At 39.9% G+C, this 18,976-nt stretch overlaps 1 protein-coding gene across 2 annotated transcripts in view; it reads left to right on the forward strand.

Moving 5' to 3' along the window:
• The window catches only part of Epg5 (ectopic P-granules autophagy protein 5), a 474,230-nt gene that overhangs the window by 42,160 nt on the left and 413,094 nt on the right, over positions 1–18,976 (forward strand). For both annotated transcript variants that reach the window (XM_067119916.1, XM_067119917.1), the window contains 2 exons: positions 10,705–10,881; positions 11,310–11,468. In XM_067119916.1, the coding sequence (XP_066976017.1) occupies positions 10,705–10,881; positions 11,310–11,468 (336 nt within the window). The remainder of the gene's footprint in view (positions 1–10,704; positions 10,882–11,309; positions 11,469–18,976) is intronic.

Genomic DNA, 18,976 nt, shown 5'->3' on the forward strand with positions numbered 1-18,976 from the left:
TCGTGTTTGTTGTGTAGGCGATACTCTTTATTATGCTACTGGAGAAGCTCCTTCCCTGGGTGTGTCTGCCTCCTCCCAGGGGGACTTCCCGGGTCTCATTGAGTCCTCTTGCAGGTCTGCCTTTGCAGCAGCTAGGTGATGTTTTCTTCTGCCAAACTCAAACACTTACTGAAGAATGTCTTTAAGGTTTTTGAAGTAGTCATCTTCCTGGATTGGGCAGTAGGCGTCCTTGCCAAGAAAATCCAAGACTATTCTCAGTTCCCGTGGACCTTTCTTTGGGTCTTCTGGGCATGCTATCTTGCTTCGATAGAGGGATAAGAGACACTTCCCACGAGATAGTCTCCACCTGTTCAATGGGCATCCTAAAGAAAAGAGAGCTCTGGTGCTCTTTTACCGCACAAGGGGTTACATCAGTGCAGAAGTCAACCCTTCTCTTCTTCCCTCTTGTACATGACTTCCTTTTCCCACAATCAATGGTTAATGGGATCACCTCAGACTTACAAAAGAAGTCTACACAGGACCTCCTATTGCAGTCCTCGAAACATGCCAGGGAGAATCCTGCCTTCACTGCCAAATCATCGTCACCTTTGTAGCATCAGCCCTTTTGAGGGGGCAGACAAAGGTTTCTATCAAGACCTAGAGCTAACATCCACTTTTCCTCCAAGGCCATCAAGAAATCGTCAACCAAACCTTCCTCCAAGAAGTGAGGACAGTATTCCCTGTGCAGCAGTGGGTGCCAGGCTCCTTTATTTTTAGGAAGAATGGAGCAAGAGAAGATCAGAGCGGTGGGTCGCAGAAGTTTTCAAGAATGGCTACTCTATTCCCTTCGAAGAATATCCACCCTTAGTCAAGAAGCCCATCGCCTTGATCACGGCTACTCTATTCCCTTCGAAGAATATCCGCCCTTAGTCAAGAAGCCCATCGCCTTGACCGCTTATTCAGAGGAAGTTTCATCCTTTCTCCAAAAAGAGCAATGAGGTATGAAATGAAAGAGAGGGTACATGCTGGTCATTCTGGTATAAACTCTTGTCTACTCCGAGCCTGAGAACTAATGTATTGGCCAGGAATTTCTGCAGAAGTTAGACAATATGTTGAATCGTGTGATGTGTGTGCCTGTTACTCCTATAAACAGCCTGAAGAGCCACTACATCTCCATGACGTACCTTCTCGCCCTTGGCAAAAAGTAGGATCTGATACATTTGCTATTGAAGGAAGAAACTACCTAGTCACAGTTGATTAATACAGTCAGTTCTTTGAAGTTGATTATCTGCCAGAAACTACATCTGATGCTGTGATCACAAAATTCAAACATCATTTTGCTCGTCATGGCATTCCCGATGTTTTGATTTCAGATAATGGTCCACAATATTCTCATCTGTTTGATCACTTTGCTCAAAAGTAGGGATTTTCTCATGAACCTATAAGTCCTGGAAATAGCAAAGCTAATGGTGCAGCTGAAGCAGCAGTTAAAATTGCTAAAAATCTTATGAAAAAGTGTAAGAAAACCAAAGAAGATCCATACTTGGAACTTCTGAACCTGAGAAATACTCCTCATGAAGGCTTAGCAACTAGTCCTTATAGAGGGATGAATAAATTTGTTTTTATTTAGCATTTCCCAACGTTTTGTGTGAGAGAGAGAGAGAGAGAGAGAGAGAGAGTGTAATTGTCGTTAGTGAGTGCTTGGTTGTTGGAAGAGGGATGAGGTCGTTAGTTTGTTTACAGACGCGCTGTCTGTCTGTGGAATATATGTGAGGATTTTTCGGTTTTTGGAGTGAGTTTTGAGTCAGAGCTAGTGCCGGTCAGTCGTTTTTTTTGGTCTAAAACAGTTTGTTTGTGTGCTGATTCAGAGTTGTTGTTTTTCCTTGTTAGTGTGCTGTTCTTGTTGCTGTATGTTCGTGAGTCGTGTGTTTTTCTGTTTTGGTTTGGTTTGTGTGGTTTTGTGTGGTGTGTTGGCGACCGTGGACGCCTTACTCCATCTTCCAGCAACCGAGGACCATGGTGAGTGTTTTGTACTGTTTTTTTGTGGTTTTGAATTCCGCCACATAATATTTGGCGCCCAACGTGGGGCAGCTGGTATTGCAGCTGCAATTGAGATTGGTGGCTGGTAGTGTGACTGAAGAGAAGGATGGAAGAGGAACTGGTGAGGTTGAGAGAGGAGAATACGTGGTTGAGGGGTGAGAATGAGAGATTGAGGAGTCAGTTGGAGGAGATGGGGGGAATGCTAAGAAGTGCGAAAGAAGAAATGAAAGGGGAGATGAAAGAGTCAGAAGAGAGAATGGAAGAGAGGGTGGATAAAAAGTTGGAGGGAATGATGAAAGGTGTGGAAGAAATGGTGAAAGGTATGTTCAAGGGTGTTTTTGGAGAAGGGGCTGTTGGAGGCAGGTTCTCTGGAACGTGTGAAGGGGCAAGAGAGAAAGAAAAGGAGGAAGAAGTGAATGGAAGCGTGAGTGATGAAAGTGATATGGGAATAGGAAGTAAGAAACGAGGAATGAGAGGCAGGGTAAGGAAAAGGGAATGAAAAGCAAGGGAAGGAACAGAGGGAAAGTAAGGATAAGTCAGGGGAAGAAAAAGGGAAGAAGGAAAGGGAAAGGAAACTGGTAAGAAGGGTAAGGAAGTGGGAAAGGCAGGAAAGAAGGGAGAGGGTGAAGACAGTAGTGATAGTGAGGTGGATGGAGGTGAGTGGATAAAAGTGGATAAAAAGAGGGGGAAGAAGAGTGTAATGAGTAAGATGAATGTAAATGTGGAAGTGGACTCTTTGTATTCGGAAGAGGGTATGAAAGGACAGAGTGAAAGTAGCGAAAGTGAGTGAGAAAAAGAAGTGAGAAAGGCTATGTATGTGAGGGAGGTACCCGGTGTGAAAGGTATAATGAGTATGGAAGTAGGGATGTGCATGATTTCTTTAGGGAGTATGAAAGGTTTTGTCAGGATAAGTATGGGGAAAAGTAAGAGAGTGTGGGCACGAGAATTAGGAGAATATTTGACTGGGTTTTTACTTGATATGTATAGGGTTATTATGAGTGTGGGAGATGTTGAGTATGACAAGGTGAAAGCTAGACTAGTTGAGCAAGCGAGGCGTATGAAAGCGAGTGTTAAGTATAAGAGGAAGAATGAATTTGATGAGGCAAGAATGAAAGCTGGGGAAACCTTGTCACTGTATGCTTGTAGGCTGGAGACGTTGGCAAGGAAGAAGTTTGGGGATGATGGGATAGATGAATGTAAGGAGTTAGTACGGAAGTTGTTAGGGACAGTGCCAGATGGAGTTAGAGAATTTGTGAACTTGAAGCGGAAGGAGAAGAAAAGATGGATGAATGAAAGGTTGACTTGGGGAGAAATTTTGGAAATTGTAGAAGATTATGAGCTTGACAGGGTTATAAAGAGAGCAGAAGTGTAAGTGTAAGGGCTGGGGTAGATGAGAGAGTGCCAGAGTTTGGAAGCTTTAGGGATGCAGTGTTGAGGGGCCCAATGAGAATGGCCGATAGTGTAATAGATAGGAGTGTAAGAGCAAGTAATGTGGAGGTGCCAGGGAGGATGAATAGTGGGTTTGTAAGGGAACAACGGGTTGGACGGGTTAGGGATAGTAGTGTACAAAGGGGAAGGTCGATGAGTGGAAGTCGAGCGAAGTGTTTTAGATGTGGAAAGGAAGGACATACAAAGAATGAGTGTAGGTGGGCTTTAGGAGCGTGTTTTGGTGTGGGCAATCGGGACATTTGGTAAGGGAGTGTACGAAAGATAGGGGGGTTAAATGCTACAGGTGCGGACAGGTGGGTCATATTGCTAATGGTTGTAGGGGTACCCGAGTGAATGTAATATGTGGCAACTGTGGTAAGAATGGGCATTATGCGAGAATGTGTTCAGAACCGAGAGCGAAGTGTGACGAATGTGGAATGGAAGGGCATGTATCGTGTATGTAGATGAAAGAGGGTGACTGTGACAGCGAATTAGGGAAACTGAGTGTGAAGGGAGTTCAAATGGGTGGATCCTCCAGGATGCAAGCGGTGCATGTGATGCATGTACGTGAGGGGTTGTTGCATGAGGGGGGCTTTGCTGGAAAGACTGACGAGTGCATGAAGCAATTTGTTTTGATAGAGTATGGCAGAAAACGTAAGAAAGGGAAGAACGTAAGTGAACGGAATGATCGTAAGTTGTGTGATAGGGGTGTGAGTGCCAAAGTGAAAATGAGTGATAAAGCGTGTAATACGGATGAATGGGATGGTATGAATAGAACGTATAGCATATGCGGGTTTGATATAACTGAGTTGACTGAACGTGTAGGGGTAAGTGAACGGTTGGAGGTGAGTGAAAGTGTAAGAGTAAGAGAGCGTAGCAGTGATAGACGAGTGATTGAAAGCATGAATGAATCGTTGCAAGAATTGGAAAGGTCAATGAGCGAATGGGAGGGGTTAGTTGAAGAATTGGGGGAGGTATTTGGGAACGAGTTAGAGGGTATAGATGAGATTGTGGATGAAATTGAGAGTGGGAATAGTGAAGAAGAAAGCGCGAATCTGAGAGAGAATGGAGGAGAAGATGTGGATTTGAATGTTGTTAGAAGAGAGAATGATTCTGAGAGAATGATTGCGTGCCCAACGCGATCTAGAGGACCTGCTAGTGAGCATCCGTGGGTGTTGCGTAAAGGCGATTTGAAAGAGGTGTGAAAGGTGTTGGTTGGGAAATGCTAAAAAGGGGGAGAAATATAGAGGATGAATAAATTTGTTTCTATTTAGCATTTCCCAACGTTTTGTGAGAGAGAGAGAGAGAGAGAGTGTAATTGTCGTTAGTGAGTGCTTCGGTTGTTGGAAGAGGGATGAGGTCGTTAGTTTGTTTACGGCGCTGTCTGTCTATGGAATATATGTGAGGATTTTTTGGTTTTGGAGTGAGTTTCGAGTCAGAGCTAGTGCCGGTCAGTCGTTTTTTTTGGTCTAAAACAGTTTGTTGTGTGCTGATTCAGAGTTGTTGTCTTTCCTTGTTAGTGTGCTGTTCTTGTTGCTGTATGTTCGTGAGTCGTGTGTTTTTCTGTTTTGGTTTGGTTTGTGTGGTTTTGTGAGGTGTGTTGGCGACCGTGGACGCCTTACTCCATCTTCCAGCAACCGAGGACCAGGGTGAGTGTTGTGTACTGTTTTTTTGTGGTTTTGAATTCCGTCACATCCTGTACAGCGCTTAATGGGTAGACGAACTAAATCATTGATTCCTACAGTTAGCAATTGCCTCATGCCATCTAATTTTTCCACTGAAAAGGAAAGGAGAAAGCTGATTGACAAAAGATTTGCTGTTGCTGATCGTTACTCAAACAGAAAACAGTTGAAAACCTTATGTATTGGAGACACTGTTAGAGTTCAACACATTGACAATAAAACAGAAGAGTGGAAGCAGGCCACTGTCAGTAAAAAGCTTAGTGGTCATAGTTATGTAGTATGTACTGATGATGGAGGAACATACCGTAGAAATAGACCATTTCTAAAAAAATCTGTAAAATCTAGAGATAAGTCTCCAGAAGCCCCTTATGTTCTGTGAGTCCTGTCCCAGTTGATGTTGATGCCAGTGGTACTAACGTAAATAGTAGAGATGTTCAGTCTCCATGTAAAGCTCCTGATATGTCAAAGAGTAATAACACTGAGTCAGACATTATAAAAACAAAGTCTGGTAGAACAATTAAAGCTCCAGAAAGACTAAATCTTTAAGTTGCTATTGTTTAAAACTGTGTTAGTAGGCTAAAGTTATCTTACTCTCTTGAATGAAGCGTTCTATTTGTTTTTATGAGAAGGTGGATGTTAAGTGAAACTTGTAAAGTAGGATATCTGTGAGACGCAAGTATGATATCTATGAATCATTGTACGAAAGCAGTATTTGTATGCTGTCTATTATAGAACTGTAGTTTACACTCCCGCAAGTTAACAGAATAAAGCCTCTTGTCAAGATGTGACATTTCTTTTTATGTAGTGCCCACAAATGATTATTACCAGGCTGGGAACCAAACACCAAGCAGTTTGTCTCCCTGGGGAGGCTTCTCATGAGATTACTTCAGTTTTATCTCAGAGATAAATGAGACAGAGAGAAACATCTGGACTCATTCGTCATTCAGGTAACCCAGGAAATCAAGAAGTACATACCTTGGTGAAGGTCCGAAGAGAGGTTGTTAGAAGGAAAGTCCCTTTTTCCTCAGAACTCTGACCTGAGCTTCTATGCAGACGCGTCCGATTTAGGTTGGGGAGCTCTCCTGGGGGACGAGAAAGTGTCTGGGATGTGGTCACAAGAACAAAAGAGCTGACATATAAATGTGAGAGAACTAAAAGCATTCAGTTTGGGATTGCAAGCCTTCGTATCAAAAGTCCGAGGCAAGGTCGTTGCAGTACACTCAGACAATTCGACTGTCCTGTCCTATATCAGCAAGCAAGGGGAAGTCATTCCTTCTCCCTTGGCGAGGAGGTGAGGGACCGTCTTCTCTGGGCTCATCAGAACCAGATGAGAATAGTACAGGTAGTCCCCTGTTATCGGCGAGGGATCCATTCCAACAGTGTGATGATAAGCAAAAATCACTGATAACCAAAACTCGTGATTTTCGGCGCTTATTAGCGCCAATGTTCAGTTATTGGTGCCTTTGTTAGGTATGTATCGGCACCAGTAAGCAGAAATCAGCCCCAAAAATCACCAACTTTCGTTGCTAGACAAACTCTGTAAAACCAGATCGCTGATAACCGAGCCGACTGATGACCGGGGATTGCCTGTAATAAGATTTGTACAAGGCAAAATGAACATTCTAGCAGACCAAGTCACGACAACCAAGTGATACCCACAGAATGGACTTTGAATCCATTGGTCTGCCTAGACCTGTGGAAACTGTAGGGAAGGCCGACAATAGAGCTATTCATGACCTCCAAAAATCACCGTCTTCTGTTTTATTGTTCCCTAGTACCAGATCCCTCAGCATGGGCAACGAATGCCATGCTTCTAGTCCAAGAAGAATCTGTATGCCTTCCCTCCCTCCAGGATGATAAGGGAAGTGATAAACAAGTTCTGATCTCACAAGGATGCCTCGATGATCCTCATAGCCTCGCTTTGGCCACTAAGGGAATGGTTCCCGGACCTGATAAGTCTCCTATCCGACCTCCCAAGGCTGCTCCCTCAAAAACACAAGCTTCTCAGACAACGCCATCTCCAGCAATTCCATCATGGGTTATCTACGCTAGCTTTGACAGGATTTAAACTGTCAAGAAGCTCCTCAGAGCTAAAGGCTTTTCAAGATCAGCTTCAGAAGCTGTCTGAAAATGCAGGTGGCAGCCATCGTCCAATGTCTACCAAGTGGGCTATTTTCTGTACTTGGTGCAAAAGAAATCACATCTCTTCTTCCTAAAGCATCTGTGACAGAGATTGCTGATTTTTTTGTTGTTTCTGAGAACTTCTAGGGCCCTGTCCTCTTCTACTATGAAGGGTTACAAAGCCATGTTGAGTTCGGTATTCAGACATAGGGCCCTGGATCTTTCTTCAAATCAGGACTTATTTGATCATATTAAATCATTCAATACCTCAAAACGAACGGATATAGAACGAGTGTCGTGGTACTTAAATGGCTTTCCGGTCCACCCTTCGAACTTTTTGGCTCTGCCACTTTGAAGGCTGTAATATAAGGTTAAATATAAGGTTACTTTAGGTGTTTTGGGTGGTGATTTGGGGGGTATTTTTGTTTGAAATTTTATTAAATTGTTTTAGCGTGACAATTTAAGGTATATTTTTGTTTGAACTATCAAATTAAGCCGTGAAATAAAATAGGCAGTTACTGTTTAAGCATTTGAGTTTAAGGGGTGCAAGGTATTTATAAGCCAGTTAAAAGCATTTTTAGAGAGGAATTTTGCATTTCTGCAGTAGTTTCTAGAACCTATTCCCACATGAAAATGGGGGAGCACTGTATTCGCAAGGGATACATCTGTTGGTGTCTGGACGGTTGGCTGGTCCTGGCGAGCACTTTAGTAAAGTTGCTTCTGGACAAAGATCGTCTTCTCGAGTTCTGGCATGACCTGAGTGTAGTGATCAGCTTCTAGAGGTCAGATTTCACGCCTAAGCAGAGGGTAAAGTATCAGGGCATGCTGATATACACTGCAGTAGTGAGGATCTTCCCTTTGGATTCTCATATCAGAAGGTTCAGAGAGGCAGCGCAGAAGTTCCTGTCTCAACAGGAACAATGTGCTCGGCATTGGCAGGTCATTCTCAGTCACCTGTTGTCATTGGAGAAGCTGGTCCCTCATGAGAGGCTTCACTTCTGCTCCCATCAGTGGAGGATGAAGGAGTTTTGGTCTGGTGAGGAACCAACCTTTCTCTCTTATTCCTCTGTCAGAGGATTTGAGGAGAGATCTAGCTTGGTGGTTAGATGTCAGGAACCTCTTAATAGGGGTGCCACTGAGCCCTCCGCCTCCCAGATGCTTTTTTTTGGATGCATCAACCGAGGGATGGGGACACACACCTGGAAGAGTTATTGGTTTCAGGTGTGGGGGACCAGAACAAGACACCTCCACATCAATGTCTTGGAACTCAAGGCAGCCTTTGTAGGTCAGCAAGAGCTTCAGGACCAAGTGATGGGGCACTCCATGGTGTTGGTGAGTGATAACACTACTAAAGTGGCAAACATCAACAAGCAGGGGGGACTGGTGTCCTTCCAGTTGCACAGGTTGGCAGTGCATGTGCACAAGTGGGCAATAGCACACTCAGTGGAACTTGTCAGCCAGGTACATTCTGGGGTCTCAGAATGTGGTGGCAGATAAGGTCAGTCGCCAGAGTCAGGTGATAGGGACGGAGTGGTCCCTACACTAAGACATTGCAGAGAGATTTTGCGACCTGTTTGCTACCTGGTGCAACAGAAAGTTACTGGTGTTCTGTTCTGTTGTGCCAGACCCTTGGGCTGCAGTGGAGGATGCTTTCCAGCACTCTTGGGACAACTTAGAGGTGTATGCCTTCCCTCTGTTTTGTCTGATGTGTAGGGTGATCAACATGGTCCTGATCACCCCGAATTTCAGATTGACTGTGGTGGCTCCCAAGTGGCTACTAGCCAAGTACTTCTCAGACTTGCTAGCTCTGTTGTCTGAGGTCATTAGACAGGGTCTAACTCTAAAGACTGTTTTCTTACTTGTCCTGGCGTAGGCAAAGAGAGTAGGCAAGCTTCATGGCCCTGCAGTACTACCTCAAGAGAACTTGGCGCCTCAGGTCTGAGTGTCAATGCCTCTTCATTAGTGCCAGCTTGGCCAAGAAAGAGGTGCCCAAGAACACAATCTCTTTCTGGCTTCGTGAGACAAATTGGTGTACTCTTCATCTTGATGAGGTGGATGGGAGTTTGGTAAAGGCGAGAGCTCATGAAGTTAGGGGCATCGCCCTGTCTCTCGAAGTCCAGAAGAACCTGTTGGTTCAGCAGGTATTACAAGCAGTTGTGTGGATGCACCAGACCACATTAACTTTGTTTTACCTTCAGGACATTGCCAAAAAAATCTTTGGACATGTTTTCTTTTGGTCCTGTGATGGCTGCCCAGCAGGTTATGTAGCTCATCCAGCTCCCCAAGTGGACAGGTAGCATCTCATCTAAGGTGTTCGTTCGGTAAGCGAGAGAGAATGTGTGTGAGCCACTAATCTCCTCCCATTTCTCTCTTACCTTTCTCGCTCTTAAGGCAGAGAGGCAGGTAGCAAGCCATCACATGCTGGATGGACTAGTTTTGCAGATGAGTACATGATGGGGCTACCCTTTCCTTCATCTTTTGTAAATTGATTGGATGCATATCCCCTCTCTGTATAAACAGGGGAAGAGAGGGATAGACAGGGAAACAAACAAGTTGGTTTTATTAACAAGTTTTATTTTCTCTGACACTTTGGGATCCTCCAAGCCTTCATCAGAAGTAATGAAGCAAACTCATCACTTTACGCCTAGAAGTCTAGCAGGGTGCAATATCCCATATGTCCAACTGGCTAGAGGTATGGGTCTTTCCTCAGCTCTTCCAGACTAGGAAGGTATTCCTGGGTGGTTAGAACCAACCAGTTGTTTCAGAGATTTTCCCAGACTTCCCCCAACAATGGGTAAGTCTCTTATGTAAAGAACAAAAGTTTGTGTAGGAACAAATAGCGAATTTTTATGGTAATTTGCATTTTTCCTAACGTACAACCCTGAAGTTCTTTACATTCACGTCCCACCTCAGCCACCCCTCATTCTGGTACCTGGGCTGAAAGGCAAAATGGAGTGCAGTACGACGGGTGGGCAGGGCTTCCCCTATCCATCAATAGTTAACGATCTTGTCTGAAAGTTAATGGCCATTCCAGCTCATGTTTGCAAGCTAAATCCTGTGTAAAGAACTTCAGGTTTGTATGTTAGGAAAAATACAAATTACCTTAAAAATTTGCAATTTTTGTATTTTCTTCTGTAGACACAAAGCTATGACTTGACATAGAGTGCTTTCACCTTTTCCCAACCTTTTTTTGAATGTGATGGCATCATCTGTTTGTAAAGAATGGTAAGAAGTGAGAACTGCAGCAGGTGAGACAGTGCCTGCTATTGTAATGAATATCTCAACCTGTTAGTGTCAGTCACAGTGGATTTGGCCTTGTCAGGATTGGTAATAAAAGGTACAGTTTTTGGTGAAGGTTCTTAGTCACAAAAAAAAAAAAATTAAATAATTTTAAAAATGTCACAAAAGAGTTTAAGCAAACATTAATGAGGATGCATATTACTTTCATTTACAGATTCTTAACCAGGTACCTTTCAAGGAAATATTTCAGCACATGCTGCTTATAGATGAAGAGAATGACACGCTCAAGTACAATGTTTCCTGCACAAGTAGGCAGGGCTTAATGAAGCTCTTTGCCTTTGCTACATATTTAATACAATTGTTCCGTGTTGGTTTGGAAACCTATTCCCAGGTATGTGTGCTTGCTATTGCAAATATTGTTTCACTAATAAAGGCATAGTATATAGAAATTTTGTTGAATTTCTTGTGTAAAAACTTATCATATACACAGTAATACACTATTTTTTCCAATAAGGAAATTTACTGTTACTGCATAAATACTGTACAAATATTTTAGTTTCTTTGTAGGATGCTTACAAGCAAATTTTACAGTATACCTTGAAAATATTTTGCTGGTGAACTTTCAATTTTTAATAACTCATGAATGAGCTTTTTTTGTGACTAGTATGGAATATGGAACTTGACTAAATATTGATGAATTGAGAAAAATTTATTTTACAAATTTACTTCATTACAAAGAGAGTGTTTTAGAATTAGTTTGATGAAAACTGTCTTGATTTTAGATTGCTTTTTTAATTTTAATTTTTCAATATTCCTTAGGTCCGTTATCGAGGAGTAACCAAGCGACTCTGTCGTTTTTTGCGACATACTGTAGAATACATCACTGACCACTGGCATAATTACTTGAGATTCTATCAGTCCTTACCTCAGCATAGTTCAGATATGAATCAAGTAACAACTCAGTGGGCTGTACTTCAGGTAATATGAGAATTATAGTATATTCTATATTTTCTTTGCTACTGAAAAACATTTTTTATGAAATACTCATTTTAAGTGGTTTTATTAAATTTGCAGTTAGCATATCAGCCCTATCAATTGTAAGTTTATAACTTCTTGAGATATTTAGAATGTATATATTTCTGTGTTATTTGTCCTTCATAACTGTTACCAGAGAATAATACATTTAGAATACTGTAAAGGAAATACATTTACTCTGTCAGGTTTTTTGTTCCAGTGCCAAGTCCATAAGCTCCTTGATTTTATGAGTAGATTTATAAAGAACACAGTCTAGCCTACAGAGGATGAAACCATCATCATATCAAGATTTTCATGCCATTAAGGGACTAGTGCCTAAAGACCCTTGTCATTTGACTAAAAGCAGTTAGAAGTTATATTTAAATTATGACTGTAAGGCTTTGGACCTTCTGGATTAACAGAATTTTAAAAAATATTTTCTCCCTGCTCACGTTCAGCTATTAAGGGTATTAGCCAGGGGGGTTGGGTTGTCATTAGCTATTGTAATGAAAATTACAGCACTGATTTATAGTGTTTTAAGGAATGTGTACACCAAATTTTACCCTAATAGGAAAAAAAAATTATTTTTAAAAATATTTTTTTTATATGCATTTTCCCCAGATTTTGAAAACCCTCCACCAAAATTTATGTCAATTTGAAAACCAACTTATATTTTAAATAATAAAAAACAAAAATGCAAGAATAAAACTTCCAAGTTAGGTGTTGTTTGCTATGAAAAAATAAAAATGCGTAGTACCAAAAAATGCAAAAAATTATATTAAATGTTATATGTAAAAAATAATATAAAAAGAAAAATGAGTTAGCAGAATTATTCCCATGCAGTCACTGAATACAGTCAATCCCCTCTATTTGCGGACTCACAATTCTCAGACTCACCAATTCGCGGAATTTTTCAGTGAAAAAAGTTAAGTATACCGTAGTTTAACCAGACCACTGAGCTAATTAACAGCTCTCTTAGGGCTGGCCCGAAGGATTAGACTTATTTTACGTGGTGAAGAACCAGTTGGTTACCTAGCAACGGGACCTACAGCTTATTATGGAATCTGAACCTCATTATACCGAGAAATGAATATCTGTCACCAGAAGTAAATTCCTCTAATTCTTCATTGGCCAGCCGGAGACTCGAACGCGGGTCCAGCAGAGTGCTGGCCGAGAACTATACCGACCCATCCAACAAGGAATTATTTTATAGATAATTTATAGATAGATTTTTCTGAGGAACCTATCTATAAATTGTTCACGGAAAACTCGCCCATTTGCCGATTTTTCTGTGGAACATATCTATAAATTATTCGCAGGAAACTCGCTATTCGTGGATTTTTTACTTTTACGTAGAGCAATGTTCTTTATTTTCATATATGCTGTAATAACATTAAATAACAACAGTACAGTAATATAAAATAATAAGATTAAATAATAACATGTAATACACACTGGGTACCTGTACAGTCAGTCCCCCATATTTGGGGGGGATGTGTACCAGACCCCCCCCCCTTTAAATAGTTAAAATCTGCAAATAGTTTACACCCCCCTCTAAAAATGCTTATAACTGCCTTTCTTGAAAGTTCACATACCAAATATTTACTTTAAAGTATCATCCTGCCTCAAATATACCTTAAAGTATATTCTATGACTGTATTAATCTTTGAAATTATATTATTAACATCATTTCAAAGTCATCTTAAACATTTTACCCTTAAAAATATGGACACCCTTCCAGCCGATAACAGAGAGAGAGAGAGAGAGAGAGAGAGAGAGAGAGAGAGAGATGAACTGAGTTGCTTACATGGTTAAGCAATTAAAAATATCAGTAATACAATATATATTATGTATATCTTTCTATTAGCCACTCTCCCTTTCTTTCTATCTATCTATCTGTCTGTCTATCTATCTATCTATCTATCTATCTATGTATCTATCTGTCCATCCATCTCTCACCTTTGGCATGTGAGAGAGAGAGAGAGAGAGAGAGAGAGAGAAAGAGAGCACTCAGTGGGCAACATATATTTGACCAAGTGTGGGCAACACTTTCTACCCTTCTGTGGTCAATGTGTCAAGATATTTGACATATTTGACAGCTTGCACCCTCCTCCCTCGCTCCGAGAAGGCTGGGAAAAAGATGAAGGAAAAAAATTTATTTATAACTAAGATCTCACAAATCCACTATATTTTCTTTAATGAAGTGATAATTTACTGTGTTTACATTGATCCAGTATTAGTATTTGAAAATTAGTAAATCATTTTTTTATCATAGAAAACAAATAAACAAAGACAGTGAGAGAGAGAGAACTGAGAAAGGAAGGGAGGAAGAGAGAGAGAGAGGGAGAGAATTATTGTTTTTATTATTTAATGTTATTATTGAATCTCATTAAACTTAATATTTGAAAATTAGTACAGGCAGTCCCTGGTTTACGACGGGGGTCGCGTCCCTATGCCACGTCGTAAGCTGAAAATCGTTGTAAACTGAAAAATCGTCAAAAATCCTAAGAAAGCTTTACTGTTAATGCTCTGGGTGTATTGAAAATGATGTAAACTGCATTTTTATTGAGTTTTCCATAAAAAAACCTCCAAAATTTGATTATTCTGCTATTTTGGAGCCATATTTCCTCCGTCGGATCAGTGTAGAACATGCGTCGTAAACCGGGAAATAATTTCTGATGAATGTATTTAAAAAGCGTCGTAACCTCGGAACATCGTAAGCCGGACCCGTCGTAACCCGGGGACTGCTTGTACTGTGAATCGTAGTTTTATCATGAGATGCATACATAGGTAGAGTACAGTATTTAGTCACAAAAATAATATGAAAATACAGATTATGCTCTCCGAAAAAATCCATGAATATTTGAGTTTTCCCGCGAATTATTTATAGATAGGTTCCACAGAAAATTCCGCTAATCCAGGCGGTTGACTGTAATAATTATACATAATAAGATTAAATCATGAGGGTACTCACCGATGATGAATGTTGATTATAGATGATGATGGTGAATTAACTGTGCAGTCCAGTGAATGACAATGAAGATATGACTGCACAGCAAAATAGAGGAGTTACACCTCCTCTGAGGACACCTCTTCCCCTGCTTCAGGAGGCGCTTCACCAGGGGTTTCAGGAGGCACTACCTTGTTGAGGTAATTGAACATGTCCACAAAGGTTACGATAGGGCTGTGTAAGTTCATTAAGGCCATTGGAAAAATTTTGGCTCTTTCCTCAAAATTATCCCATGCCTCTTATTTGTCTGCAGCTTAAGAATTTTGTACAGACCATGAAATTCTTCAAAATCCTGGTCCGTCAGTGGGATAGAGAGCGCAGCAAGTTCTTCTCCAGCAAGGGCCTTCCCAAGCATTGTACACTTTTCATATTCCTTCCCAATGAAGGCAATGGCACTTAATGTCACACCATAACGGGCTGCTACTTCTCCATGACTGTTGCCCTCTCTTAACATTTCAGTAATGTCTGCCTTCTCCTCGAGTGTCATGATCTTCATCTGGCACTTTGGCTCTTTGCCAGAAGCCTTAGAAGAAGCAGGTTGTTTAGGAGGCATCATAGGGCACGATTCCAGAAAATATGCTTAGTCTGTAGAGTACCATACACAAAACATGCACAACCGAGAGATACGCACCTGGGTAGAGATGTTGGGTCATTTGCCTATATCAGTACAGGTATTCCCCTACTTACGATGGGGTTAGGTTCCAAAAAACCCATCGTTTGTTGAAAAAATCATAACTCGAATATGGCCTAGCCTACACTTGGGTAATGAGTACCATCTATGTATATGGTAGCCTATCCTACACTACACAGTATACTTTATACATATATGGTATAGTAATTATTAGTGTCAGCTAATTCTGCAGGTTCATTGCAGATTGACATGATAAGTCAGTATAAAGAGAAATTGAATAACAAACAAGGCCTAGCCTGCACTTTCGTATATCATATACGGTAGCCTAGCCTACATTATACTGTATTCTATTTTCACATAACACCGTATTATACAAACATCAAAATAACGAATGTGCATCTTTTCCATGGATCTTTTAAAAAGTTATGCTTTACTACACTGTATCCAATCGTAAATATTCTTATGTTGCTTTTGCATTATAAATTCCGATCATAGCGATCAAATGTTTTGGTTTGGGAATCGATCACACGGTCTTTATTTCGCCGCATTCAACTCGGTTCAGAGGGCATTTCTTGCTTCTAGTTAGCGTAAATGAATCTCTAGATACTTTATTTATAAGGGACATATATATTTTTCGTTATATGAAGTGTTTTTAAGTCGAAATATAACTTAAATATGTCTCGTTGGGAAATTAATTTAGCCATTTTTTTCGTTAATAGATGACGTTGGCGGCTGGCCGTTTGTTTTGTGTAAAAAAAAAAAATCAAGATTCCGTTTGCTATATTCTCTTGATTTCATCATCATACTACGAGCTTTTTGTATTTATCTTTTATCGGCGTGAAAACAGCAGTAATATGTGTTCTTTCATGCCCAGTAGTTTTGATTGAAATACTTTCCAATTTTATTTGCTGTCAAGTTTCAGCCATGTTGCCAATGCACGATAATTTATAGTCATTAGCAGCTTGAACATTCTTTTCTCAGCTTCAACTACAACTTGCAGCTTAAATTTACTGTACCAGTATATTTCCTTGCCGATCTTTTCTCCAAAGCGGATAAGGGTAGTGTAAAAACATACCAGTACTTAATGTCATTTTTAACATAACTACGATAATTGTTTAACCGTACGATGGTTGAAATACAAGCAAAACAGTTGTAATCCGATTCGGTTATTAGCAAAACAACAGAGTCTCGTTAGGTTGTTTATGGCTGTACGCATTTTCGCAAGAGTATAAGGTTACTAACAATACTTTTATCATTCTCTTACTTTTTTAACTAGAAGATGGAATAAAGAGATGGAGAAAAAGAAGTTTGTTTATTGTAAGTTGGTCTCTCTTGCTGCCTGATTCTGCGGCAACTGTAGTGTACGCTGTTGCCTGTGCCCGCTCGAAATTTAAAAATATTTTCTAAATATTGTCGTACCGGTATTAATTGCTAACTCCATCGTAAACTCGAATTATCGTAAGACGAATTATCGTCACTCGTGCACTACCTGTATTTGCAAACGCACAAAAATTGCAAACGAGCACTGACCTATTTTAACTTCCGACACAACAAGAGCAAGTGAGGTCAGCTCATTGAATTAATGTACCTATTCCAGCCTCTCGGGCCAACGTATCGTACACCGTATGCTGCCTGATTGTACGTTGTTGCCTGCGCCAGTCGCCCGCGAAATTTAAAAATACGTATTTTCAAAATATTGTCGTATCGATATTAATTGCTAACCCCATCGTAAAAGCGAATTATCGTAAGTCGAATCATCATAACTCGAGCACTATCTGTACTAGTTTACACATAAGCACTATGTACATACATGAGTATACACGGTACTGCGCGTAACAACTGATATTCTGCACATACTGTACATTGTATAGATATTTTGTTGTGTTGTAAGATGATTTTGAAATATGAAAGTGTTTCAGGATGATACATAGTACGTAGAGCATATCTAAAATATGTGTGTAGTTTGTAGAACGAAGGGATTACATTACTAGGGTTCTGGTGCAGAGTATTTTCATTTTACTGTACAGTATATTTTCATGACTACTGTATGTAAATATATTTTTTGTAATGAAAAAAGATTTACTAATACAGTGAACAACAAACTGGTATTCATGCGGGGATGGGTACCACACCCCGTGAATAGCTAAAATCATGAATACATAAAACCCCTCTAAAAACACTTAGAACTGCCCATTTTGATAGTTTAAACACAAGAAAAACCCTGTAAAAATGCTTATACCTGAGTATTTTAATAGTTTTATCACAAAAAGTGCATTTATTCATGAAAATTATCTGAAAATACAGTAATTAGTGAATATTTCTCAGTGAAAAATACCGCGAATGGGTGAATTTTCCGCAAATAATGGGTAGATATGTTCCATAGAGAAACCCGCGAATGCGTGAGTTCGCGAATCGTGAGAACGCAAATACAGGGGGTTTACTGTATATTAACCCTTAAACGCCTATTGGACGTATCATACGTCGACTAAAATTGTCTGTTGCGTGCTGAGTGGACGCATCGTGTCGACTACAAAAAATTTCAACCTTCGGTCAAGTTTGACTCGACCGAAATGGTCGAAAACGCAATTGTAAGCTAAAACTCTTACATTCTAGTAATATTCAATCATGTACCTTCATTTTGCAACAAATTGGAAGTCTCTAGCACAATATTTCGATTTATGGTGAATTTTTGAAAAAAATTTTCTTATGCACGGCCTTGTCGGCCGAAAATTTCATAAATTCTTTCGTCATATTGTCGTAATTTTTGCACTGTTCTATATTAGCCGTTACATAAAGTTTTATATATGAAAATGTGCGCAATTTCATGTACAATACAGCAAAATACAACCCATGGTTGTAGCTTTTATCAGTTTGGAAATATTTTCATATAAACCACGATAACTGCCAAAGAGTCAACCTTCGGTCAACTTTAACTCGACCGAAATGGTAAAAAAACGCAATTTTAAGCTAAAACTCTTACGATCTAGTAATATTCAATCATTTACCTTCATTTTGCAAACCAATTGGAAGTCTCTAGCACAATATTTCGATTTATGGTGAATTTTTGAAAAACTTTTTCCTTACGTCCGCGCCAGAAATTCTTTCGTCACATTGTCGTAATGTTTGCACTGTTTTATATTAGTCGTTACATAAAGTTTTATATATGGAAATGTGCGCAGTTTCATGTAGAATACAACAGAAAATAACTCATGGTTGTAGCCTTTATCAGTTTTGAAATATTTTCATATAAATCACGATACTGTAACTGCCAAAATTTCAAGCTTGAAACTTTAACTCGACCGAAATGGTAAAAAAAAATACAATTATAAGCTAAAACTCTTACATTCTAGTAATATTCAATCATGTACCTTCATTTTGCAACAAACTGGAAGTCTCTAGCACAATATTTCGATTTATGGTGAATTTCTGAAAAAAAAATTTTTTCCCTTACGCCTGCTCAGTGCCGGATTAGTGTAACTCGGCCAACATCTCAGAAATTCTTTCGTCGTGTTTGTCGTAATGTTTGCATCGTTTTACATTAGTCGTTACATAAACTTTTATATATGAAAATGTGCGCAATTTCATGTAGAAAAGAACAGAAAATAGCTCATGGTTGTAGCTTTTATCAGTTTTGAAATATTTTCACATAAATCACGATAACTGCCAAATTTTCAACCTTCGGTCAACTTTAACTCGACCGAAATGGTAAAAAAACACAATTATAAGCTAAAACTCTTACATTCTAGTAATATTCAATCGTTTAACTTCATTTTGCAATAAATTGGAAGTCTCTAGCTCAATATTTCAATTTATGGTGAATTTTTAAAAAAA

The sequence above is a fragment of the Macrobrachium rosenbergii genome, chromosome 17 (assembly GCF_040412425.1).
Source record: "Macrobrachium rosenbergii isolate ZJJX-2024 chromosome 17, ASM4041242v1, whole genome shotgun sequence".
NCBI classification, from domain to species: Eukaryota; Metazoa; Arthropoda; class Malacostraca; order Decapoda; family Palaemonidae; genus Macrobrachium; species Macrobrachium rosenbergii.